The 26,545-nt window shown below is 41.5% G+C and overlaps 1 protein-coding gene across 1 annotated transcript; it reads right to left on the bottom strand.

Moving 5' to 3' along the window:
- Positions 1-378: 378 nt before the first annotated feature.
- KPNB1 (karyopherin subunit beta 1) lies at positions 379-25,508 on the bottom strand. The gene is made up of 22 exons (XM_074320754.2): positions 25,158-25,508; positions 25,000-25,058; positions 22,744-22,926; positions 19,510-19,710; positions 18,444-18,596; positions 16,677-16,736; positions 15,982-16,071; positions 15,515-15,625; positions 14,647-14,748; positions 12,924-13,148; positions 11,916-12,107; positions 11,030-11,160; positions 9,957-10,104; positions 9,546-9,617; positions 7,387-7,531; positions 6,151-6,233; positions 5,071-5,178; positions 4,500-4,643; positions 4,282-4,387; positions 3,496-3,610; positions 2,728-2,889; positions 379-1,576 (listed from the first exon to the last, which is right to left on the bottom strand). Coding segments are annotated over exons 1-22 (2,631 nt in total). The 5' UTR covers positions 25,198-25,508; the 3' UTR covers positions 379-1,575.
- Positions 25,509-26,545: the final 1,037 nt, after the last annotated feature.

The following is a 26,545-nucleotide window of genomic DNA, read 5'->3' on the forward strand; positions in this document are numbered from 1 at the left end:
GCCAGCAAAGACTCCTAATAACTGCAAAACCAAGAGAATCAAAGCTTACTGACATCCCTCCTTATTGCTGAAAGATTCTGAAACCCAAATTCAGGGTGCCCTGTTCCCTCGTAAAAGGGAAATTAGTTAAGTCTGATTTATGGTTATCACAGCACATCACACTTTTAAAAAAATATTAAAGAGTGTGACCAGAGGAATGTTTGACACCATTTTATTAATCATCAACTTCAGTGGAAAAATATAACCTTTTTCAAGTGCCACTTTCATCATAAGAGTTCTAGTCTATATATATATTTGTTTTGTTGGTTGGTTTTGAAGTGCAGCAAGAGACCAATACCACATTGTAGTCAATCAAATAAAAGAGAACAGAAGGCCAAGCAGTTTCCAAATGGTTATTTTATCAGATTGTTTAAACATTAAATTTATTCTTGTTTGTAATCCAAAATAGTTACCTGAAGTTTGTTCTGTGTGTATGTTTACTTTTACTGTATATTTGTTTTCTAAACTCTTTGGCACAATTTTCTGGGGGTGTCCAGACTGCCACGATACATGTCAGAAAAGTTTTATGCTGCCAATTCTGAGCGTTTAAATTTTGGTTTGGGTTGTGGCTTTCTTGTTTTCAGTTTGCATTCTTTACTTGTAACAACTGTATTTTTTCTATATGCTCTAACTCCAGAGTTTTCTTTTTCTCCCCCCTCCCCCCCACTTCTACATTCACAGTTGAACCATATTATTAGGAAAGGCGCCTTGATGAAAAGATCAGGATGGGAGCTCTGAACATTCGTCAGTGTTTTCCCTAGAAGATAATTAAAACAAAACAAAACAAAACAACCTAAAGAACGTCTTTCCTTTTTTTTTCTTTTTTTTTTTTTTACATCTCTTGTGCTGCATCAGTAGACAGAACTTCGGTACTTCAGTTAGTTTTATGAAATGCAATGTCTAACCCTCGCTTTTTCTGGGAAAAAGAAACTGCAGTGACTTGAAGTTGAGAATGTGGATACCGCCTCACTCACACACACTCATTCTCAGACTGTAAAGAATCCCTCACCCTCCTTTTAGCCGGCACGCATACAGTACCGCATACAGTACCGCGTGGCTAAGGTACACCAAAGGTGGGCTTGAGACCCAGGCTCCTTCTTTCGTATCAGTAGCAAAGGCCAGGCTGCCTTTTACAACAAAGCACCACAGCTGAACCCAGTCAGTCCCTCCTCCTCTCCCAAACTAGTCATCCCACTTGACACCGGCCAAAAGACAGAAAAGCTAGTCCTAGCCTCTCCTGGGAAGCGATAGCTTTCTTTTTTTAAGCAAGTAAATCCATCATTTTTCTTTTCCAAGATGGCCGACGTTATGGTTTTCTACGAAGTCAGTGCTTACTTAGCTCACTAACAGCGCTGCTGTTGGCGGCTGCGGCTGCTGCTGTGGCAGGATTTTCAATGTGGTGTGTTTTCAAGCCTCACTCACTCATCCTCTCATTCCCAAACATTCAGCATCCGTGCACACTCCTCACTTCCGGGTTTTTCAAAAGATTGGAGATTTCCAGTGGGGGTCTCAGGTTATCATCCCAATGGTAACAGATCTAAAAACAGACAGAAAAAAGGTCAATCTCTGAGCTCACATATAGTCAGTAGAGCCAAACACCTCTGATTCCTACAATTAAGTGTTCATAGGCCTGAACTGAATTTTTCAGCTCAAGGACTGATTATGTTTCTTCTCTTCCTAAGTGCCATCTACCTGCTCTCATTAGCACCTACATCAGAGGGTGAGAGGCTAAGTTAAAAAATAAAACTCAAAATAGCCAATTTTACTGAGATCTGTGAAGTAAGATAATTGAGTATGTGAGAAGAAATTAAAACTACATTTCCAAGCAGGGATCAGACAACTCTGACTTTGGATATCTTCTGTAGAGCTAATGCAATGTCTAAAAGCACAAGAAAACAGGGCATGGAGAAGGGAATAGAAAGTGGAAAATAGGGGTCGTCCTGGTGGCTCAGGTGGTTGGAGCGCCAAGGTTGCTGGTTCGATTCCCACATGGGCCAGTGAGCTGCACCCTCTACAGCTAAGATTGTGAACAACGGCTCTCCCTGGAGTTAGGCTGCTGTGAGCAGCTGGAGATCGGTGTGGGTTGCTGTGCTGCCGTGGGCTAACGTGTGCTGCCAGGAGCAGCTGGCATCTAGCGTGAGTGGCCATGGGCTGCTGTGTGCTGCCATGAGTGACAGGTAGCCAGCACTGAGTGGCTGGCAGCCATCGTGAGTGGCCGGCAGCCAGCGAGAGCTGCCGTGAGCGGCTGACCCATGACTGGCGACTGACTGTCTCAGCCAGCGGGGAGTGCAAGGCTCATAATACCAGCAGGAGCCCGGGAGCTGTGTCCTACACTAGACTGAGAAACAACAGCTTAAACCGGAGTTGGGGGGAGGCGGAAGGGGGGGAAAAAAGTGGAAAATTATGAGAAAATGCCATTACCCAATGACTTTATTAGGGACCAAAATGATGGGGGGAATCTCCACTGAATTCTAGTTATAGAAGTTGTTCTACATCATGCAAGACTGAGGTCGCCTGACCCTTCCACTAGTACGAGTCTTAGGAACAACGACCTGGCTCAAAAACACTTATATGGGAAAGAATACAAAACAAAATACCAACAGGCAGCCCTTGTCAGAAAAGTCTAAATAAAACGCCCCTCCTTCCCAAGAAAGTAGAAGAAAGAAGGTAGTAGAGACAAGCTCTTACCAAGCTTGGTTCTTCAGTTTCCTCAGTTCTTTTGTTGCCCATGTAGCAAGGGTTTTTGCTTTGTTAGTCTTCGATCTCCGTCCTTCAGTTAACAGTTCATGGATCATTGGCCTAGCTTCTACTAATTTCAGTACATCCTTCCCAAATGCTGTACACAAGTCCCTGTGCAAAACAAACACATCTGAAAATGAGCCCCTGTCTCTGTACCATGTACTGAGCCTTCCAAACCAGTGCTAAGCTACCTATCGGTTTCTTAGTATCACCTTTTAAAGACTGAAAGAAAATTTTAGGTACTTATCTCTAAAATTAACACTTGACCTCAACAGATGGAAAAAAATGAAGTCTAAAGAAGCAGAATGACTTACCTAAGTAATTCCATAGCTAATTCACGGTAAAATTAGAACCATAACGTTGGTCTTCGAGCTCAAGACCAATGTTCTTTCTTCTAATGATGCCTCAAAAACCTTCAGTGGAGAAGGCTAAACAGGCAATTTGTTGACCAACATCAGAATACAGGATGGACACAGACCTGACGCTGCTTCTATACCCCTGAGAACTCACTTCATAAAGAGTTTAGTGGAAGAAATTAGAAATCTGGAGGGCCTGGAATCAGGCTAGAGATAGTCTTGAATGAAATATTTGTGAGAACTCAAAATAGGACACCCATGGGTTCTATTATTCAGGCTACTCTAAAAAATTCTTTATTATACATCTTTTCACTTTCCACGAGAAGTTCTATTCAGCTATTGGAAGCAGGGTATAACCTACCCTATCAGTCCAGCAGCACAAGCTACTACTCCATCTGTATGATCCTCATCTCCAGCAATGTGGTCAATGAAAGACAGAATAAATTCTACTCTGGGTTGTACCAGCATCACATCCGCTATAAAAGAAAGAGAAGGTCTGATGAACTTGTCCCACATGTGGCAGGACTACACCCCATTTCAAAAGTTCCAAATTGTCTACCCCATGAGGCAGGTGTCAGGCTGAGAAAGGAGCTGGACAGAGTTATACCAAATTATTCTTGCTCAGATTGAGATATCATTTCTCAAGTCAACACAAGAGGCAGCTATTCCTCTTCTTATAAGCAGATGTAACATAGAAGGAACAAATGGAAACTTTCCTGAGGCTGTGATATCAAAGGGATAAAGTACAAATATTTCCCAGTCAATAACTGAAACATCAGGTGAGAGGAAATGTGATCCCCCAATCCTTCAATTAGTTGCACAATGTGGGGGGGGGAGTAGGGAGAGTAGGGGTGGTCAACAACTGCCACTGTCATGGTTGGTGCAGACGCAAACCGCATCAACGGCCTTGCTATATCCCATCCCTTGCAATGCTCAAGAAATGAGAGATAAAGTAGCAAAGGAAGGGGGAGGAGAAACAGTAAGTCTGTATCATCCCCAAAGCTTCTCTCTTCATTAGCAGACTATTCCTCCTCCTCCCCTTTCTTTAAGCAATAGGTGCTAGTTTGCAAGCAAGCTACAGAATGAAAGACACAGCCCATTTCACTAAGTGCACAATGGACTAAATCAATTGGGTGTTATACTCAACGGTGTACGTTCTCCTGGTCTCCCTTCAATCCCTGGACAATTCCGGTATAGGCTTCCAAGCAGCCTTCCCTTAGCTCATTCAGATAATCCACCATGTCATAGTCTGACTGTAAGAGACAAAAAATATAGTCTCCATCATACTGTCACCTTTAGTTGTATGTTTGTCACAAGTCCCACTCCTCCAGTCAGGGCTAGACTGAAAGATAGCTTTAAGCTTACCTTATCCACCTGTGCTTGGGAGGCCTGCTGAAGAGTATTCAGTACAACCTCTAGGTATTTTTTAAACTCTCCACCAATAGCAAGGGCAATATCACCAAACACAGACAGAATCTGTGGCTTCACAGACCTGTGGACATTTTCATTCTGACAAAGAAAAAATAAGAAAAGCCAATTATTAACAAAAGTCAAAATTTGTTCTGTCCAAATACTCCAAACATTTTTTTTTTTTTTAAACAATAAGCAACTACTAATATGCTGGGTATAGACCTTAAGGACATACACAAAAACTAACAGTGGTTATCTCTGTATTTAAGGATTATGTATTTATTTTTCCTTTGCATTTTATTGGTTTTTCCTCCCCAAGTTCCGTGCGTTGAGCATGCATTCCTTTAACTTTATAATCTTACTTTAGAATTGTCTTGTGAAAACGAACAAATCCCTTCTTCGTAAGCCCACAGCCAACATCCTGGGAACTTAAAGCTCCCTGTCACGGATCTTGATGTTTAACCATCTTTCCAACCGATGATTTCTTCAAATACTGGTAAACTAGATTGTGTGTGTAGACACTCACCCCCAAGTTCTCCAGGAGGAGCTGCATCACCTCATCACAGAAAGGTAAGATGTTGGATTGCAGGGCACGGCATAAGTCTCCTACTAGGCCCACAGCTGCCAAACAAACCTGCGAAGTATCAAGGAAATGATCTCTTAAATAGAAAAGGCTGCCTGCAGGCGCAGGCATTATTTTTACCTAGCTGCTGGTCCTTTATCACTAGAACTTAGAGACAATGAAAAAACATCTTAACTCTCTGAGATTTGTTTATTTTAACAACCAATACGGCAGGAAGAGAACCATACTATCAGAGATATTAGGAAAGGACAAAAAAGACAATATTCACCAGGGACTGGTAGTGGCTGAGATAGGTGGTAAAAAAAAAAAAAAAAAAAAAAGGCCATGCCTTCAGGGTGCTACTCTGCTCTGGAGCATCTACTAACCTGTTTCTCACTGACTGCTTCTAGTTCACAAATTCAGGGTAATAAATAAAAGCTCAAAACCAGGGAAGAACTACCTGGGCTGCAGGAAAGTGACTTTATACCACAATGAATATCAGGTATAAATGAGAAGATAAATGTATTATAGTTGACCCTTGAACGATGCGGGGTTGCGGTGCCAACCCTTATCAGTCGAAAATCCACATATAACTTTTTCGCCAACACTTGAGACCACTGCAATGGCAACAGGAGGTGGCTACGAAATTATTACAGTAGTACAGGGTGTGCTTCAGTTAATTTCATGCAGTTATGAATTTAATACTGCATCTTTATGTTTCTTTACATTTCTCTCCAATGTGAATGGTGCAATGCATATGATCTATAAGTATGTGTGTGTATGATACATTTTAACTTTTTATAAATAGATTTGCGTATATTTTATGGTAGTAAATGACTTACATATTTTATGTACTCATGACACACTTAACTTTGTCTTAAATTAATATTTCTAGGCTACATTTTTCACCTGCAAGTTTTTTCAAATTGTTGCAAATCTCAAGAAATTTTCCAATATATTTATTGAAAAACTTCTGCCAAGGGCAGCCGCAGTTAAAACCCATGTTGTTCAAGGGTCAACTTCATTTTGAAATGCAGAGCCTACCTGGTACTCAGCATAATTTTTCAGTCCAATGCCCAAGAAGGGTTTAAAGGCCTCCATGTATTTTAGGAATTCACCACCCAACACTGTAAAGAAACAAAACTATTATCACCACAGGGTATCACAGAAGTGAGCAAAAATAACCATCCTAGCTGTCCCAAAATGTACTCACTTCACTCAACAGGTTGGATGGAGCACATTAATTACTGAATCTATCATGAAGATGTTAAGTGCTGCCTTGGATGAGCCAAATTCATAACTGTTGGAAGGGCCTAACCCTTATGCCCTGAAGACAATGTCACATCTCCAGAGTGGTTCATTCTGGCTCACACAACAAGTGGTATAGCCCTCAATGAATGCCAAGGTTAATTTGAATTGGCTGAGCTAGCAATACTGCCTCTTGTCTACCTCATCTTCATCTGATTATAACATGTCCTCTTTGGAAGCCAGCTTTAAAACAGGGCCCCTAGATAATTCCATCAAGGACTTACTTAAGCCAGTCAGGAAACGCACTGGGCTTCATATCCAAAGCAGCCACTCCAGAAGCCAAAATGAACTGCTGTGCCCTATCAGGGTGGTCACATGTTGCCAGAAATAGGTCTGTCCTCAAGGGAATGGTCCTCAGATAATGGCCTTAGTAATACACCTTACAGGCCACCCCTGAAAAAGCATTCCAGGTTTCTAAAGTGCTCTTTAATGTGCTTTTAATGACCTTTCAAAGAGTCTTAAGTCAGACATGACTTCCCAAAGTAATTCTGCATAGTCAGACATGTAACAACCAGAAAAAAATGAATCCCTACACCTCAATGTTTCATTCTATCCCAGGCAGGCACCATGTGTCAACCGGAGTCCAATGTATTACAACCCAACCCAGGAGGTACCAAAGTGCCAGGAAAGAAAATAGAAACCTTTGCTTCCTCCATCCTTGGTAGTAGCCCAACCTCAATAAAGCAAAGTAGACTTTCAGAGGAAAAAGAAACCTGATAAACATGAGGTAGGTAACAGTTTCTCCCCCCACCAAAGGTTGCCAATCTGAGTTATAAACTGGCTCCCCACTTACTTTAAAGAATGGCAAGGCAGTTATACACAAATTCACACTTATGTTCAATCCAACTTTGAACTGACTCGTGCTCCAGTAAATGAGAGAATAGGACTAGCTTTCTGCAGTCAAAAATTCTTCATGGCCATTGCAACTCTTGCATTCTAAAGACATTCCCTGCCCAATTTTGGCTCACCAACCTTCCACCAATGTGCTAACTGCCATTAGGGCATCCTCTTGCACTCCCCCAGACCCAGCTGTGCTTTGGAACATCCTTAAGAGGGAGGCCATGACGACATCAGAGATCTGCAAAGCATCTTGATGTTGTACTTTCCGGAGAACATTCTATAAAATGTACAAACGTACAAGACAAGGGTTCAGGATCTGTTGATTCCAAACCCTCCAATCAGAACATTATACCTTTTTATTTTTTTAAAGCAATGAAATCCCTTGAATTTTTTTTTTTTTTGGAAAGGCCAAACATACTTTTTATGTTCAAAAGCTTTGACAGTGTAAATCATTTGTAACAAAAAATACATTTTAATATCCCTTCTATTTCCCAATTCAGAACAAACACGAGACAATCTTTCATAGTGCATAAATTCATCTCCTCTGCATTTCACTTATGTCTGACAAACCCGTCTTGACAAGCAGCCTCCATATTCCAGTCTTATTATTTCAGCTTTAAAGGACTTGTGATATTAGAGTTCTTACTCATTGAAAAACAGAACAACAAACAAACCAACAAATAAAAAACCCTTTCTATATCCTAACTCATTTACAGATGGTGGTCAAGAAATAAGTCTTGGGGCTGGCCCGGTGGCTCAGGTGGTAGTTATAACACCGTAGGCATGATCAACGAAAAAAACAAAAACAGATAATCTGGACTTCATTAAAATTAAAAACTTCTGCTCTGAGAAAGTCGATGTCAAGAAAATGAGAAGATGGGCTGGCCCGGTGGCTCGGGCGGTTAGAGCTCCATGTGCCTAACTCTGAAGGCTGCCGGTTCGATTCTCACAGGGGCCAGTGGGCTCTCAACCACAAGGTTGCCAGTTCAACTCCTCAAGTCCCACAAGGGATGGTGGGCTCCGCCCCCTCAAATAAGATTGAACACGGCACCTTGAGCTGAGCTGTGGCTGAGCTCCCAGATGGCTCAGTTGGTTGGAGCACAGGCTCTCAACCACAAGGTTGCCAGTTCGATTCCTCAGGTCCTGGAAGGGATGGTGGGCAGCGCCCCCTGCAGCTAAAGATTGAACACGGCATCTTGAGCTGAGCTGCCACTGAGCTCCCAGATGGCTCAGTTGGTTGGAGCGCATCCTCTCAACCATAAGGTTGCTGGTTCGACTCCCACAGAGGATGGTGGGCTGCGCCCCCTGCAACTAGCAAAGGCAACTAGACCTGGAGCTGAGCTGCGCCCTCCACAACTAAGACTGAAAGAACAACAACTTGACTTGGGAAAAGGTCCTGGAAGTACACACTGTTCCCCAATAAAGTCCTACTCCCCTTCCCCAATAAAATCTAAAAAAAATGAAATAAAAAAATAAGTTGATAAAATGAAGTTAATCTGACCTTTCTAATTCAATATTCCTTAAACTTCCCTCTTTACCCTGTGTTTCAATTAATGTTACTGGATCATTTCTGTATTTGTCTGATGAATAAGGAAACATTCTTAACAATTGTGTTTTTAAAAATTAATTTTGGAATGCTAAAGAGAAGGGAGTTCACAGGTAAGATGACCTAGTTAGCATTACTCAATACTAAATAAAATCTAGTACCTACCAAAGCCTTAGACAAGTTCCAGGATTTCCCTGTTCTTTGGTAAAAAAGAAGATACTCCTCAGCCACTGCATGACTCATGAGTGAGGAGTGACATTTTAACTATCCCAGCCTCTGAGAAAGTCTACTATGAAGACTAGGCACTATAAATGATGTCCAGTATAGCAAAGTGGCCAATAGTAACTGTTTTTTCAAAAATGATGGTAAAACTCAAAGCTGTATTTTTAGTAGAGTGAACAACAGCTGGAAACCAAATCTGAATGGGTTATACCTGGACAACCCAATGAAAACCAAAGACTAAAGGTTGCCAACATAAAACAGTAGTACAGCTGGGAGGACCGCCACAAACCAAACAGTTTCCTTCCCTACACTGTGCAAGACAAATTTCATCTTTATGGGCAGAGAAGAAAGGAAAACGGGAAATTACTCTCCCAACCAATCACAGACCAGACCAAGGCCTTTTGAGAAGAGCTTCTGATCAGCATCATCTACACCATTTCAGAATTCTGTGTGTACATGAACTTGTCATCCTGGGATACGATTCTTTCCTCTGGAGCTATTAAGTGACACGGCACCATCATACCTGAAGAGTTGCGCAGAGTAAAGACTGAAGGTCATTGAACTGGATCCTGTCCGATGTGCTCTGGATATGTGACTACAAAGAAAAGAAGATCATGTTCTAAATAAACACCTTCTAAAAGGGCTCTACACTGTTTCAATGCTTCCATTTTTGCTGGGTTTGCCAGGACTATTAAATAATCTTTACAGATGCTAATGTAGGAAAGTAAATAAAAAACTTTTACATATATAGTGTAACAAATGTATGGGTAAACTGACAAGCAACGCAAACTTTAAGTTGCAACATTTTTTTTTGTATAAGCCTTGTATCTTTCTGAGAAAATATATAAACACCAAAGAGACTCGCCTTGAAAATAGAGCGATAGAAGTACTGCATGCTGCCCACCAATACAGCCAGAAACGCTCTAATTCTCACCTCCATCTGAAGAACTTGCTGAAGTCGTTCCATGATGACTAGGGTAGTTTTCTGAACCGCAGGGTAACAATCCTTGGCACTGTTTTTTACAATTTCCATCAGAGATTCATATGCAGAACTCCTCAGGTTGTTCTGGTGTCCATCAGGTCTATAAGGCACACATAGCAAAAATCTTAAAGTCCCATCTGAGAGAGGACAAAGGTGTTATAATGTAAACATTCTCTCACCAAAAATAAGAACCCAGAAACTAAAATGGTTGCAGACCTGGTTTGAGTTTGGCAACACAATAAAACCAGGAACTAAATTTTCAACCTTTGAGCCAATGGCTTTTTTCATATGGTCTCCAAATCTGGTTAAACTTTAGAATGGCCCTTTTGGAAATGGGCTAAAATTATATGGAAAAATTAGATTAAAATGATGAAGAACACAGGTGGACAACTGAAAAGGTTGCCTGAATAATTAAGAAAAAGATACCCCAATTTCCTTCATCTGGAACAGATGCCTTTACATACACAATCGTAAACAGAGAAGTGGAAATGAACTAGGTAAGCTTGGAAGAATTTATACCCAACCTTCTTCTTTAAAGGTTCTTTTGAGCATGGCTTTACGTATAGCTCACACAAAACCAAAATAATTCAAGGCTGTCCCCAACTTATAACCCCTTAAAACTAAACTTCAAAGCTCATTTACAAAACAACTGTATTTAATGCCAAGTTCTTCTTCCAATATCATAAATGGCAGTTAATGATCTCATGTGACAACTAAATTCATTACAAGCGCTATTTCTCTTATACCATAATCAAATATTCCTGTTAACTAGAGACACTGCAAAAATCAATGGACTCTCTTGGTCAATTACTCCCTGTAAGTAGAGAAATCAGACCATTTTCTAATTTTAATTGTAAGCTGAACAATTCTAATCTACATTTCTCTCTTTTTAAAACAAAGAATCTACTATAAGATTAATTCCTCCTGTTACAACGTTTCTATGGTAGGTTAGATAGCCCCCACACAGAAGAGGCAGAAGGAGTTGGATGCAAAAATACCGCCCATTTCTATGTGGTATCATTTACCTGTCTGTGGTCTCCAGGAGCTTCTGAACTATGAGTTCAAAAGAAGAAGACAAGCAATAGGTAGCTGGTTCTTCCTGATCATCAGCCACGTCTGCAGCTTCATAAGCAGCTTCAGCCAGACTAGAGAAAGCCTTAAACCCAGAGAGTTAATATTAGTGCTGAAAAGAACCCCAACCAAGGACTACCTCATTTTTTCTTAGGATACCTTAGGCAGTGTTCCTTTCCAACTGATAGAACAAATCAATGCTAGCAAATTCTCAACGTCATCAAGACAACTTCAAATTTTATAGGTATCCTTAAAATTAAGTAATTTGTATTTTGTTCATCCTGCCCAAAAATCTGCTCACAACTCTCTAAGTAGCAGAGTACTTTCACCTACCACAAATGTCTGCTACTTCACTTCTCTTTCTAATCACAGAGAGGCTTTTAGCCCCACTCCTCCCTTATTTGAGCTTCCTCCCCCACCCCCAAATGTCCCTAATGCACTATATCCAGGCTATACTGACGCAGCACTTACGACCACCTACCTGCCTTCCCGCCTGCCCCCTTCTCAACAATGGTACTTGTTGTTGCCAGCAACTCTCTACCTTAATCAAAATTTCTTGTCCCCAAGCAACTGAAGAAAGAAAACTGAGTCTAGACCATTTTCCCCTGGGTTAGCATGACTGTTCTAAATGGTTCAGAAACCAGTCACCATGAGTCAACAGCTCCCACTGGCTCATGCAATTGACATCACCCCCACATTTTAATTGAAGAAATTAGAAAGGAGATGCTATTCAGAAAAAAAAGCCTTCCAGTGAGGCAGACCCATTTCTCTCCCACATCTCCAACTTCCTTGCGCATGGCTCAGCAAGATCCTTATCTCACCAGGAAGAAAACCCCTTACCCAGCACACATTTGAAGCCACTCTGGGTTCAGCACTGAGGCCCTCAATCAGACACTGCAGCAAGGGAGTCAAGTAGACATCATTGATGGCCGCTTCCGGGAGGAGTTCACAAATTCTGCCCACAGTCCATGCAGTTGTATCTCGAACAACTACACTGGGGTCTTTCATTAATTCTATTAGGGTGGGCATAGCCTGAAAATACAACAAGGTATTAGCAAAGCAAAGATCAATACCTCAGAAGAGGAATTTCTAGTGGTTAGGTTTTATCTCAAAGCATCAAGATGGTTTTGCTAAAAGTCCTCCTCTCTTCACCAAACCCCAATGTAGTTTTATTAAGAGTTTGATATGAATGCTTTCAGCAAGCAGTCTTTACTATACTTAGAGATCCCAGGAGGCAGCTGTGATGGCATCCGGTTATATCTTAAAAGGTTGAGTTATGTACTAAACTCTGTTTTAACAACTCCTGTCATTTTTAATAGCAAAATAAGTACAGTATTTCCGTAAGATTTTTCATTAGGTATCATTTTTGTCCTAGGGACAGAATAATCACATCACTAAAAATAATAAGGAAATGCTTATGATACAGTGTAAGTGAAAAAACAAGTTAGGGGGTGGCCAGTTAGCTCAGTTGGTTAGTGTGGTGCTTGTAGCACTAAGGTTGCCGGTTCGATCCCCGCATGGGCCACTGTGAGCTGGTGCACAGTAAGATCTCCACCCTGTTGCACATATGCACACACAGAAAAAGGCTGCAAGAATAAATCCCAAGAGTTAGTGTTAGCACCAGGCAATGGGATTATAGGTGACTTTTTGGGGCCTTTTTTGCAATTTTCAAAAGTCCTATGCGACTTTTGTAATTAAAAAGTTAATTTACCATTCGTTGGCAGCAAATAGCTATCTAGAAATAACCTTTGTGGATAACTTACAGCTTGTTTTAAAAATAAAAGCACTTTCAAACAAAAAGCTTTAACAAACAAATGTCTTTCCACCCTCAAACTCCCTCAGTTTCACCTGTATAACTAGTGGTTTGAGTTGATTGGGCTCTGGTCCTTCCAAGATACAGCCAAAAGCCATCACTGCCGCATCCCGGTACCGCCAATCAGGGTTCTTGATGTGTTCTTTAATGAAGGGGAGGACGTGCGGGACAATGTCATCTTCACAGCAGGTGGCTAGAAGCATGAGGCACACCCCTGCTGCTTTGCAGGGGTTCCAGTCATCGTCGTCATCATTTTCATCCTGGAGGAAGCATGTGGCACTAGTTTTCTTTTCGTTCAAAGAATCACTTTAATTCAAAAAAGTGTTCTAACTATTCACAAATGTAATTAGAACTTAAACTTTGGGGATGTAAGTAAAACATGAAATCTTTATATTTTAATCTCTTTCAAAAGATATATCACAGTACAGCCTCTGTTAAAAAGGATGCAGATGGAAGGAAGAGCCCTCTCCAGTACTCTACAATGAGATGAACAAATTTCAACTGCATGCAATAAGGATGATCTGGACATACACAATAAAGGCAGAACAAAAGTGTATATGCTGTATAATTCTAGCTATAAGTTCAAAAACGAATAAAAAAAATCTATCGAGTTATAGACTAGGAAGACATGAGGGAGGCTTCTGATGTGCTAGTAATTTCAAAAATTAAACAAACATTTCAAAAGTTAAACAAACGATTCTAATCAGAGCTCCCCTAAAATTAGAATTCAAGGTAAATTTTCCTTATTGTGGTCACTCATACACACAGTATTTAATGCAGGATACCGATGTAGTTTCAGATAATTACATACCTAAAGAATGAGTTGTACCCAAACGAGAAAAGCACAACCCAACATATGCAAAAGCAAAGATACTAAGGTCAAAAGATAAAAAAATAGCAACTGTAAAACTGAAAGATGAGATGAAAACTGAAGGGAACACCAAGTCCATTTCAAACCAAAAGATAATCTCAACTTATCTTTTGAGATTGCTATATTGAAAGAGTCATAAACTTTCCTAAAAACAAATTACATTCCTGCGTCCAAAGACACTTTGCAGTGCTCAAGGTTACAGCATGGCTGCTTCAGAGCACTGCCAGCCCTTTGGTAATATTTTACATGCACCAGAAAGAATCTTTCCAAACACACCAAGGAAGACTATAATGCACGAAGTCAAAAGGAACAATGGCAATCAAGATACACTCCTTATAAAACAATTTCTGTATTTACTCAGACCCACATCTTCATGAAGTCTTGTTACTTTTGTCCTGAATCTGATTCATTGATGTTAATGATCATGAAGGACCAGGGATTTCTTTCATGGGTTGGATTCCATTAGGATCTGAATAACTCTTATCCAACCTCGTCAGTATTTTAAAAGTATACATACACCGTGAACTCATGAAAAGATCCCAGATATTAGCAAATATTTGAGTGGCCTAAAACCAGCACTTCTCTCTTACTGCAACTTTTATTGCGCATGTCTCTTCTGCTAGTTTGAACAATGTAGCACTCAGGAATCAGCAGTGTGTGCAGCTCATTCCCGAACAGGACTGAAATGTTCAGACCCAGTTCTCCTTCACAAACAACTCAGAGTCTAGAGTATCTTACAGATCCAGCTCAGCTGTTCCCGAGTCATCTATAAAAGAACATCAACTAATTGAAGACTTGCTGAGTTCCTTCAAGGAAATGGTTCCCCAGCAAACCAACCCTTAACAAGGTTTCATAGCTTACCTGGCTAGACTTGGAAGGTAACTCACCTGTTTAGTTAGTGTCTGCGTGAGGATTGGAACCAGGTACTGCAGTGCTCCCTTAGCATAAAACTTGCTGGTGTGCTCAGGGGGGCGTCCTTGTTCTGCTGCCTGGGGACAAACACAAAGCAAATGCTGGAGAGCAGCAAACAAGCTACGATACTAAGGGCATAAAATGAGAGCTGCCCAGGAGTCTGTACAGAAATATATGGAACAAACGGTGACATTCACTGTGATCTTTGGAGGCGCTCATTTTTTGGTCTACTTCAATGAGACTCTTTTAGGACTTCAAGGACCAAGGGAACCTTAAGAATTACTTTTTTTCACAAGCTCAATTCATATTAACAAGCTGTTATCTAAGTGACCTTTGGATCAAGAGATGTACTAAGTTTACATAAGAATGCCAAAAATAAGATTGTGTCTTTTAAAGTAAAGACAGTCAAGGTTGGAAACAAAGCTTGAATCTAAAGATTGAAAGTGCAGAACAACCCCTTTCTACATATCTTATTCCTTCACCATAGTTAGTTAACTACCAATTTTACATCCCATGCTTGTACTAGGATTCCAAAAGAAAATAACTCAGAACCAGATGTCATCTCGTTGAACTATGACTGCCTGCTGCCCCCTTGTGTTTACAATGCTTATATCAACATTTACAAAGAATCATGCCTGACTGGGGAAAACATGAGATGCCACATTACTGATCCGGCTCCCTCATGAGGGGCTTGGGCTAATCAAAATCTCTACAAATGGAGACACCCTGTAAGTCCAGTCAGAACAAAGCTTTCCCAGAGGAGGATAATATCCATAAAGGAGGTATGTCCCAAAGCCTAGTCACAGAACAGCTCTCCCCTCAAACCAACTCTCCCAGGCTCACCTCTGAAGCCTCAATGGCCAAATCCATTTCCTCATCACAGACATTGGACCAGAATTCTATTCCTTGTAGGGCCACTTCATCAATGTCACTTTTCATTGCTTCAATTGTGATCTTGAGAAAAAAACACGACACCCCAAGCCCCAAATAAGTGCTGGTTCAAGTTAGACCCTTCCTCTAAACACAGACATTCAAGTTTCAAAAAATGTAGATTTATGAAAGCTAGATCTGAAAGGTAGAAAGAGGAAACAAATTTTTAAAATACACTCTTTTTACCAGCACAGAGATAGCACAAGCTTTCTTTCTTGGCACGCTACTGATGAATATATGAAACCTAACACTGGAACTCAAGAAATTTCCTGTTTTCATCATATTAAGTAATAAATTACAGGACTGACAAAAACAGCAACTAAGAATGATGGGCTTTGCAATTAGCTGCATGTTCAAATACATAAAGTAGAAATACTTACTGCAAAAAGAGCGGGACCCATATATGTCTCCATGTACTGATAATACAAGGACATTATCTTCACCAGATTCTGTAAGGCAGCCACTCGTACCTTTTGCAAAGGGCAGATTAAATGGTTTACCATTCAGTTTAATAACAAAGCAATTTGATAAAGTAACTACTTCACTCAAAAGGGGTCAATAACCTAAAGGGTCAAGCAAGGTACATTTGGGTAGTTATCATACCCCTAAAATCAATCTCTACCTTCAATTTTTTCACTATCCCTATTTTTCTTTTCCTTCTCTCTCTTTTTTTCATTAAAGGTGCCTGTGGAAGCCATGGCAGGACAAAACGAATACCACTCAAGAGCAGATGTTACTCCCACGTTTCAAGGGTCAAGATTCAGGCTACCGCAATAGCAAAACTGTTTCAATGACTATAATGGAAAAGAATCACTTGAATAACAAACTATGGCAATTAAGTAGCAAGGCTTATCAAAAACTATTTCTCCCTAAAACCTTTTTAAAGAGGACAGCAGTTTTCCTCTATGTTAACTTTCTAATACCTGTTCTTCCCTCTTCTCCAATTTGTTGGAGAAAATTCTTATTAGTCAAACCTAATTTCTGAAGTTAACGATTTCCAACATTTCAGTACTATGCTACAGTTGGCATTTCCTATGAATGATGAAGACAGATTTTTCAGTGACCTTATACTTACCCTCGTATCTGGACACTGTGTGGCTTCACAGACCACCTGCATAATAAAGTGCCTTTCAGACTGCAAAAATAAGAGAATTAGAAGAGTATAAACCATACATATGAAGACTGCTCGACTAGCCCTTCAAGAAAACTCCCTCCCTCCCTCAGGGACCCACATAACCCTGGACCAATCAATCAAGCAGCTTGTCCTTGACATAATCGTGGCACTATGAAGTGCTACCATTTGCCCCCAGTGTCTACTATATGACCTGCCTTCAAAGGAGGTCCCTAATCTTTTAATTCCCAAAATGACCTTCACTTACAAGACTTTAGGGAGGAAGTAGATAGGCAAATGTAGGCAACAGGGTTTAAATAAAGATGGTTAGTTAAAACAAACAAACAACCCCACCTACATTAGAAAAATCTTTTTCTTTGTATTTAAAACTTAAGAGAATTAAAAATAAAAGTATCTGCTTTATTTCAGAGACAAAATTGGTTTCCTGGGCGGTAGCAAAAACATTAGTGTGGTAAGATACAGGAGAACAGAATTAACTTTATTGGCTACTGTCCTAAGTCTTTTGAAATCTAAAAGAAACCCATTTTCTAAGCAATTAGAATTGTAGTTTGCTTTGGCTTCTTAGACCACCCTACTTTGTCCATTATAAGGCCAAGAAATAGCAAAAAGCCCAGCTAAAGTGTCAACAAACATATATACAAAAAAAATACTTTCAGATCATATATAATCCAGAAATTCCACTTCTGAGTATACTGGAGGTGCCAAAAAACTGTATACACATAACTTGTATTCATCTTTTGTTATTGGTATATATTGAGTATTACAATTTTAATAGTTTTTTCCTTTCTTAAAATGTGTATACATTTTTTTGGCATCCTCTGTATATCCAAAAGAATTGAAAGCACAGTCTCAAAGATGTACTTATACACCCATGTTCATAGCAGCACTGTTCATAATAGATAGAAGGTGGAAGGAATCAACCCAAATGTCCACTAACAGCTAAATGGATAAACAAAATGTGGTATATACATAGTGGGATATTATTAATCTCTCTTATAAAAGGAAATTCTGACACATGCTACAACATACATGAACCCAAGACATTACGTTAAGTGAATTAAGCCAGCCACAAAAAGACAAATACTGATTCCACTTACATAAGCTATCTAGAATAATCACAGAAACACAGAAAGTAATCATAGAAACAGGAAGCAGAAAGGTTGTTGCCAGGAATTGGGAAGGGGAAAATGGGGTGTTGTTTAATGGATAGAGTTTCAGTTTCACAAGATGAAAAAGTTCCAAAGATTGGTTGCAATTTTGTTACTATATATTTTAACAACTGAAAATAAGTAACAAGGGGGGTATACTGTCAGGCAAAACAAACGGTTTCTATATTAATTTTCAAAAGCACTTCCTCAGGAGGTATATGAAAACAGCCCAATTTCTGTAACTTTTTTTTTAAAAAGCCCCACAAGCATACCCACACTTTGGGTAGCAAAAGGAAAACCTCAGTTTACAAATCATTTAGCTCACATTATTCCCAAAAGCCTGATTAGAAAAGGCAAACACCTATTCCAGGGCTAAATCTCACACAAATCTTAACTAGAATGGAATCAAACACTTCTAAACAAGAAGTCCTTTCTAAACAAGATAGTCCTTTCTAAATCATAAACTTAAAAAACAAACAAACAAACAAACAAAAAAAACAAAACCCTTTAATTCTCACTCCTGAACCTACTACCTACCACCTTTTTGTCAATAGGCACTTACCTCTTTGTCAAAGTTTGCTTTGGTGAACTCCAATGAGTTCAGGAGTGCATTAGTAGCTGCTAGTTTCACATTATTACTAGGTTCTTCTTTCCTCATCCCCTGGATTATGGCAGTCAGAATCTCATTGGATTTATCCTGTAGCTGCTCTGGGTCCTGAAATGAGCAGAGAAGTGCAGTGAATATAATAATGAGCTCATGACTAATCAGCAGTCCTTTTAAGTATAAAATCCACTTGAGTGAGGATCATGACTTCCTGTGGTCTTTTCCCACACATTTCCATCTAGGGACAAACCACCTGCAAGATATCCCAGGGTCTGAGTCCAAAATTGAACTGAAACAAGGTAAATACATCAAATTCAACTCTGACTTCTCAGCATAGTGACTGAGCAAGAGGTAATGCTGGCTTTTTTCCCCCCTTCTGTGCAAATGGAGATGGAAGCCTGGTGTTTTTTCCCAGGCCATGTGTACCAACTGAAGCAAAGCTTTAGAACATAAGGGCCAGTGATCAACACCTGGGCAGAACATCTAGGGAGTACAAGTCCAGGTCAAGTGCTATGGACTTCTTTGCTTCAAGTCTGTGTGTCAAAACAGACACCAAGAGTGGTAACCTCAGCAACAACAACAGTCCTAGGAAGGGTGCATTTAACATACTGTGTTGTGGCTCTAGTGGCTAAACCAACAACTACAGCAAGAGCTGGCAAAATGTTTCTGTAAAAAAGTCAATGAAAATGTGAAACAGCACCCATGGTACACTGAGGATCTTGAGAAAGGGGATCAGGTCAGGGGTACTCCAAGGTTAGAGAGTATCCTTAAAAATCTAGAATCTATGCCTCTCCAAACACATGGCTTTCCATTTTGAGTTTGTGATCCTCAAGTTTCTTAATTTTAGGGCATGATTAGCAATGTGAGAGAATAAGTTAACTATCCAAATATAGAAGTCTAACAAATAAAGCAATCCTATATTCAAAACACACTGCGGTGGCTTGGTTTGGTAAATACAATCCTAATACCATGCAGACCACAATTAGATGGAATCATATGTTAGATAATATCAGGAAGCACTTACTATATCTTGGCAAATGTAACCAATAGCTTCCAATGTTGACTCTTTCATGTGCTCTGTGCTGTTGGGGTTTGTGACATTGGCCACCAGCTGAGGAATGAGTTCTGGCCATTGGTTCACTGGGATCTCTGCGCAAGCAATCCCAGCCACACACTGCGAGGCGGAACTAGGTCGGTAAGTTTCTGTGCCCAAAGTCTGCAAAACCTGCATGAACACACACACACACAAAACAAGATAAAAGATATCAATTTCTAATACTATTTGAACCCATTTTACCTACCACAACACCTCTGATATCGGTCTCTGAATTTTCTATATAACACAGGTTAAGTAGAAAAAGTCATATGCAGTATAGGTCAACTGCTGAAAAGGAGCCAGCCTCAATACCAACACCAAAACAATCAACCTTGCCCCAGATCCCAGAAACAAAACCAATCTTCCCCTACTTTCAAATGGAACTTTTCAAAACCAGACACCTCAACTCACTTCAATGTTCAACACAAGGTAGGAAAGTAGCAGTTAGAAGGGCGATAGTATTAATTAAAATGTGGAGGAGATGACAAAATTCGCCTTCTCTGCTCCTTGGTGTATAATAATGGAAGGATGCTGACAGCCATGTTTTGTGCACAGAAAAGTGGATTTTAGAATGAGGCCACCTCTGGGACATCCAAGTGGGTCTGATTCACAGTAGATTGAAGGAAGAGACCTTCCCACTCATGAAATGTGGAACAAATCTTCCTTCTGTCATTGACAACTTAGCATTCTGGGTGACTTTCATAGAAAGGCCTTGGTCAAGTGATATCACTAGATGCAGATAAAAGTTACTGATATTACCAATATGTAAGAACTAATTCCTATTTAATTTCCAATCTGAAAAGATTTGTTCTGTTTGTCCAAGAATCAGAGAACTGTTCTGTCCACCATCAACAGACACCAAGGACCAGTCAGATATGTCAATTAAAACGAGATCCGTTTATCATTAAACATGTCTTGTTTGAAATGATATTCATACACACATTTATGTAAAGGGTAAAGGCACAAGTACAGATAAAGGATGAAGCCACAAAGGACCCAGGGTTAATCATTACCATGATCAGCTAATTCAATCAATGAACTAAGAATCACCAGTCCACTTAAAAGGCAAACAGTTAACCGTTCCTGGCATGAATACAGAACAAAGAGTAGCTGTCAGATATTCAGGCCAGCTCTGCTGACTGGGTCAGGTCACTTAGCATCCTGCTTTGTAGCTAATAATAATGAACTCCCCATCTTACCCCCTTATACAGAATATCATCATCTTGGCCCGCCCACTCCCAACAGCTCTACCCAGTAACAGTTCTGACTGATTCTAAATGAAGGTTTTGCTCTCTAGGGCTACCAGAACTAGAATGGACTTTAATAAAAACTGTATGTCAAAAGCCTAAAGTGGGGGGAGGGTCAAGATGAATTGTCCAAAATGACAGGGGCTGAACAGGTATTACCCACGTCTAAGAATTACAGTCCAAGATGCCTTTATACTACACTGCACATCTCCTAGGACATATGTGGCGAGTACTGAATCCCATCTACTTTTATCTTTCCTCCTTTGAATTGCTTCTGGAAGACCCTTAATTAATATTACTTGAGGTGATTTAAGGGCTATACATGTACAATTGACAAGTACTGAAAGTTATTTTTTTTAAATTAAGGCTGATCCTAATGATAATACTCAATGACCTGAAATAAATAAAAAACTAGCTCTAAATCCAAGACTCAGATTTCAAAAAAGAAATAACCACTAGCACTGAGAAAGTATTAATTACTAGGTGTGCTACAAATGGGAAAAAGGCCCAACTAACTGCTAATTTTTTCTTCATGCACAAGGGCTCAACAATGCCTATACAAATTCTTATTCAAATTTTAGAAAAATTTTGATGTTAAGAGTGATGTGCCCCCCCCAAAAAAAAGTCAGTTATAATTCTAATCATGTCATCTCATTTTGGGCACTACAGTATAACCAGCAGGATTTGCAGTGATTGATGGAAAAAAACTTCATTTATATCAAACTGCTGAAGGGAGGATTACAATGTTACTACATAGGCAAACAGAATATAGACAGAAATAGCTCTATGTATTCCAAAGAAGATTGAAAATAAGTTGCCTTCATAACCTAGTTCCCCCCATCATGGATACCTCCCCTCCATGGAAACTGGAGGAGGTACATAACTAGAAGGAAAAGTTACTGCCTAAAGGGACACTAATTTACCTAATGTTCACAACCAGAATCAGGCAATAGCAAATATGATGTGCATAACCATTATCTGTTCTATTATACAAGGAATCCCCTACTGGTTTCCCCTCAAATACCAAGGATCAATGATGACTGCACAGATGCTTGACTTACTCCCACTTTGTGCCTTATCCATGTAAGACAGGCCATTAAAGAATCTCATTTAAAAAAAAAAGCAAAGCACATCGGTCCATGTATTTTGAGCATTTTGCTGGTTAGAATTATGGATTTCTAATTCAACAAAAAGTCGCAGAAACTCCATGATGCAGATCAACAAGGGACATTCAATCTTCCACAAAACTCACCAGCCCACTCTAAATGCCTTGATCAACAGCCAGATGTTTCTAAAGAAAGTTTTTCATAATTTGCTATGTAGATAAAAGCACCATGAACGCCAATCTTGTTTCACAAACTCTTAAGGCTTGAAAAGCCCAAGAGATCATTTAATTCCCCTTCTGACCACACACAGGACCATGCCTAAACCACCAAACAATGAGAATCATCTACAGCGGAAGCTCAACAAGAGTTGGGGGTGCTGGCTGACTGTTAGGAGAATCACTTGGGAAGACAGTTTTTAAAATATCCCTGAGCCTCAAACTCCAAATCAGAATTTCTGGAGGGAGCTGGAAAATGCGTATTAACAAATTCTGTAAGTGATTCTTATAACCCAACTCTGGGAACTGTTAATTTGTATACTATTGTAATTCTCCAGACATTCTACAAATTCTGGCATCGAATTAGTTTCCCAAACTACTACAGTCTACCTCGGTTATCTGAAAACAATTCTGATCCATTAATGGGAAAAGACAAGCTAAACTGAGAAAGATTTAAATCAAATAAAATTGTTATCAAGTGAAGTTTTGGTCCCAGCAATCTATTATAACTATGCCGTGCAAATGACAAAAAAACTGACAAAAGATTTTTCTTGTTCCTTAGGCTATATGACCAAAGAGAGGAAAGTTACTTACATAATTCTTGACTTCCCGTCGAGCATTAGCATCAATAGCAAGCCATCTCTGCTGATATTGTGCCTTGATATCCGGATCTTTAGATGTCAAAGAGTTCTTGATTTGTAGACCAGCTGCAACTCTGGCAACCTGACTGTTTCCTGGATTTGCTAGCACTCTGGACAGTTCCACAAGGAAAGTGGGCTGTTAAAAGAAGCAGCATTCGTGAATGAAAGTATCTCGAGAATTTCACCAACTGAGAATAGCTTATGGAACACCAAAAACACTGAGAAAGCCTCAATTTTTTAGGATATATCATAATGACTCAGAAAACTCAAAAATAACTTAAGACTCCTATAAAAATGTTACTTAATACATTGAAGAAGTCATCCATCTACTCAAGGAGCCCCAGCATTTAACAAGCAGTTACAGGTTTTCCTACCATCATCATTCTTAGTGCCCTAGTCTTCACATTAGCTCCCCTAGAATTAAAGCAAATTTGACAATCTGGTAGTCACAGGGTTTTTCTATGTCCCTAGAACAGTACTCAACAAATATTTGTTGAATGAATTATGTTACAATTGGGTAGAAAAATTTTTCTAAATTAAAAAAACAGTCCAAATGGAATGATACTCGGTGGCTTTTGATCTCATGAAAGCAGGTAATCTTGTATGAGAGGGAAATACTTATAAATCTAAAATATAGACTTAGGAGGCCAGTCCTCTGTATTTCAGTTGAATGTTCAGCCAAGAGGTGAACAATGAAAAAAGCAGATTCATAAGAAAAAAATTGGCAAACATTTAGAAACAGGAAAATTGGAAAGATAAAAATGTCAAGGAAAATGGTTTTATACTTAAGAGCCACCAGTTAACACTCAAGTCTCCTATACATTTTGGACTTGAGTTGTCCACTAAAAATAGTGGATTTCTAAACAGCATAATCTTTTGTAATGCAGATCCCCAAAACTACTCCCATTGTTAAAAAATGTCACACTCCTCTACCTTGCAAAAAGCTGTCTAAAAGCTTTTCCTGAAGTTATCAGGAAAACCAAAAGCAGATAGTTCCTTACCATTAACAAGTTCTGCAATCACAGAAGATAAATCTTAAAAGTTTTATCAATTATGTACCACTAAGTAATGTTAGGAATAAGGTAAAAGGCTTCTTGCAAATTAGCAAAAGCAGAAACAGAAATATACCCCAAATGGAAATATTTTCAGTTGAAAAAATCCTTTCTATGGAAAATTAAAGAAAAAAAGTTTAGTAAAACCTAGCACATAAAGGGGGGGGGGGAATCACTCAAAGACAGTTTGTATAAAATAGGCTGTCTTTTTTTTTTCTTATTTGCCTAGGTCACACGAAAAAAACACATTTGGTTACAGTGTTATTTAGACTTACTAAGTATTACCTTTAAAGATGTCAAGAATCATCCACCCTTCCCTCTGCTCCCCATCCTCCCAACAGGAGAGGAACACCAAAGAGAAACTGTTGGCACACAGATTATTTCAACCAATCCATCCCACATTTTTATGCAGAAGTCCGGTCTCTAGTGGACTTAGCTTCATTTTTTCTGTACCCCTTAAATTGAAAATATTTAAAACGAGGAAGTTTTCTCTGTGATTTCATCTGGAAACAGTTCCGATCTCAAGGATGAGCTCAGCCTGTTGTGTGGGTATAGATTAAGTCTTTACTCATCCAAGTAAAAGAAAGAAAAAAATACCCCGGGAAAGGAAGGAAAAGGAGAAATATTGTCGGAATGGGTCAAGAGGCATTCGGGTGCTAGGCCTGGCCATGAACAGAGACCAAGGAAGATAGGAAAGGGTAGAACTCTGATAAGTAGGTGGAGAAAATCACAGGGGCCACGGGACAGGAAGGAGAAGCTGGCCCCAGTCAGAACAGGGAGGGCAGCTGGGCTCAGAGCTTCCACATGGCCCCTAGGCCCGGCTCCCCCACCCCCACCCTTGCTGAACACGCAGCGCGGCGCAACCTAACTTCCCTTCCCTCCCTTTTTCTCCCTCCCGCTGCACCGCCGCCCACAGGCCGCGCGGCGATTGGACAGCAGTCACCCCGGCGCGCCGCGCCATTGGCCAGCTGCAGGGGCCCGGGGCGGGACACACCCACCGGCTTCCCGATGGCGGGGTTAGGTTGGACCGGGTGGGGGGGAGGGGGACGGGATGGGGCGGGGTGGGTTCCCGAGGCCTGGGCCTCCGGGAGGGCGGGAAGGCCCGCACGCAGGGGATGGGGAGACCGCGGGATGGGGGACGGCGGGATGGCACGCACCAGGTTCTCTACGGCCGCACGTTCCAGGAACTTCTGCGCCGCTTCCAGTTCCAGCCGATCTGGGGAGAAGTGGGAAAGGGGACAGGCTCAGAGGAACCAGGGCTTCCCTTCCCCCCCACCCAATCACCTCAGCCCGACCCCCGGCCCCCGCGACCTACCGGGAGACACGGTCTTCTCGAGGATGGTGATCAGCTCCATGGCGGAGGTGGCGGCGGCGACTCCTCCTAAGACGTCGGCCCGGCCTCTCGGGCGGCGGCTCTAACTGGGGATGGGGGTTGGGGGTCGGGTGGGAAGGGAGGGTGGGGTGGGGGGCGGGGGTCACCACCAGCCCATTCACCGGCTCCCTCTTGGTAGTCGCTCCGGCTTCCCTTCCTTCCTCCTTTCCTTCCTTCCTCCCTCCCAATTTTCTGCTGGCGGCGGCGGCAGCTGCTCCTCTGGCGGCGGGGGAGGGACCCCGGGGGCAGCTCAGAGCGCGGCTGGTGCGCTGGTGGCGGAGGGAGAAAGAAGGAAGGGAGGCGGTAAGTGAACGGCGGCTCGCAGGGAGGGAGAGAGAGGGAGGGAGGAAGGCGGAGGGATATTCGGGCCGGACCTCTCCGCGGCGGCACCGCGCTCCACATCGATTGGCTGCCGCCGTGGCCACGCGGTATCTCCCATTGGCCAGGCGGTCAGCGCTGCAGGGCTGCCCTGCACCCATTCGTCCGCTGGTTTCAAGGCCCGGGTTGGCTGGGCGGGCTCCGGAGTGGGGCGCATGGATTGGCCGAGGGGAGTGAGATTGGGGTGGGGCAGGCGAGAGCCGGCTGCTGATTGGATTGGCCTGGTAAGGTCCTTGCGCTCAGACCGGCTGAGCGCTGCGAAGAGAGTGGACCGAAGGCGAGACTCCGGGCTTGCGTGATTGGTTGGGATACTAAGCGTTGATAGGATAGGGCACCGGGGAGAATTGGGGAGAGTAGTTCGGGGTCGGGGCCGCGGAAAGGCGGGAGGCGCCCCACCGCTTTAGGAGCCCAGCGCGGGGCACGATGGGACGCCCCCAGGAGGGGGCGGAGCTGTGTTCGGGCTGCGGTTGGGAAAGCGCAGTCACTTAGAGGGGCGTGTTGAACAGTTTCGCGGGCTTGAGCGGGGGAGGGGAGACCGTTAAAGCCCTGCACCGCTCCCACAGGAAGCTGCTTTAATGGCTAAGCCTCATTGGTACCAGGCTTGTGGCTGGTTAGGACCTTAAAGACCATGCGGTTTAATTTCCAATTTGTAGATGTGGACACTGAAGCCCAGAGAGGGTACGCGACTTGTGCAAGGTTGCACAGCTGGTTGGTGGCCTGCTGGGGACTGGACTAAAGCGCACCTGAGTGCCCTTGGCTTTACACCCAGCTTCCCCCTCCAAGGAGGTGAATGCTAATCACTTCCCTCAGACCTATTTATGGGGTTTGAGGCCTGTGCTGTTATAAGGTCTAATTCACGTGGCTTGGGCATTTGATTTCCTCATAGAACCCCATTGTAGCTACCAGGTACTTGAAGGAATGGAAATGTTTCATTCTGCAAAGGTGCCTCTAAA

The sequence above is a fragment of the Rhinolophus sinicus genome, chromosome 12 (genome assembly GCF_057876585.1).
Source record: "Rhinolophus sinicus isolate RSI-liver-muscle chromosome 12, RSI-T2T, whole genome shotgun sequence".
Taxonomy (NCBI): Eukaryota; Metazoa; Chordata; class Mammalia; order Chiroptera; family Rhinolophidae; genus Rhinolophus; species Rhinolophus sinicus.

Excerpts from the sequence above, each read along its gene's own strand:
- KPNB1 (XM_074320754.2), bottom strand. The coding sequence starts at position 25,197 with ATGGAGCTGATCACCATCCTCGAGAAGACCGTGTCTCCCG. Across the intron at positions 15,626-15,981 it reads TGGGTCCCGCTCTTTTTGCA|ATCACAATTGAAGCAATGAA; the intron begins GTAAGTATTTCT and ends TTTTTTCTCAAG. Across the intron at positions 14,749-15,514 it reads TGGCCATTGAGGCTTCAGAG|GCAGCAGAACAAGGACGCCC; the intron begins GTGAGCCTGGGA and ends GTTTGTCCCCAG.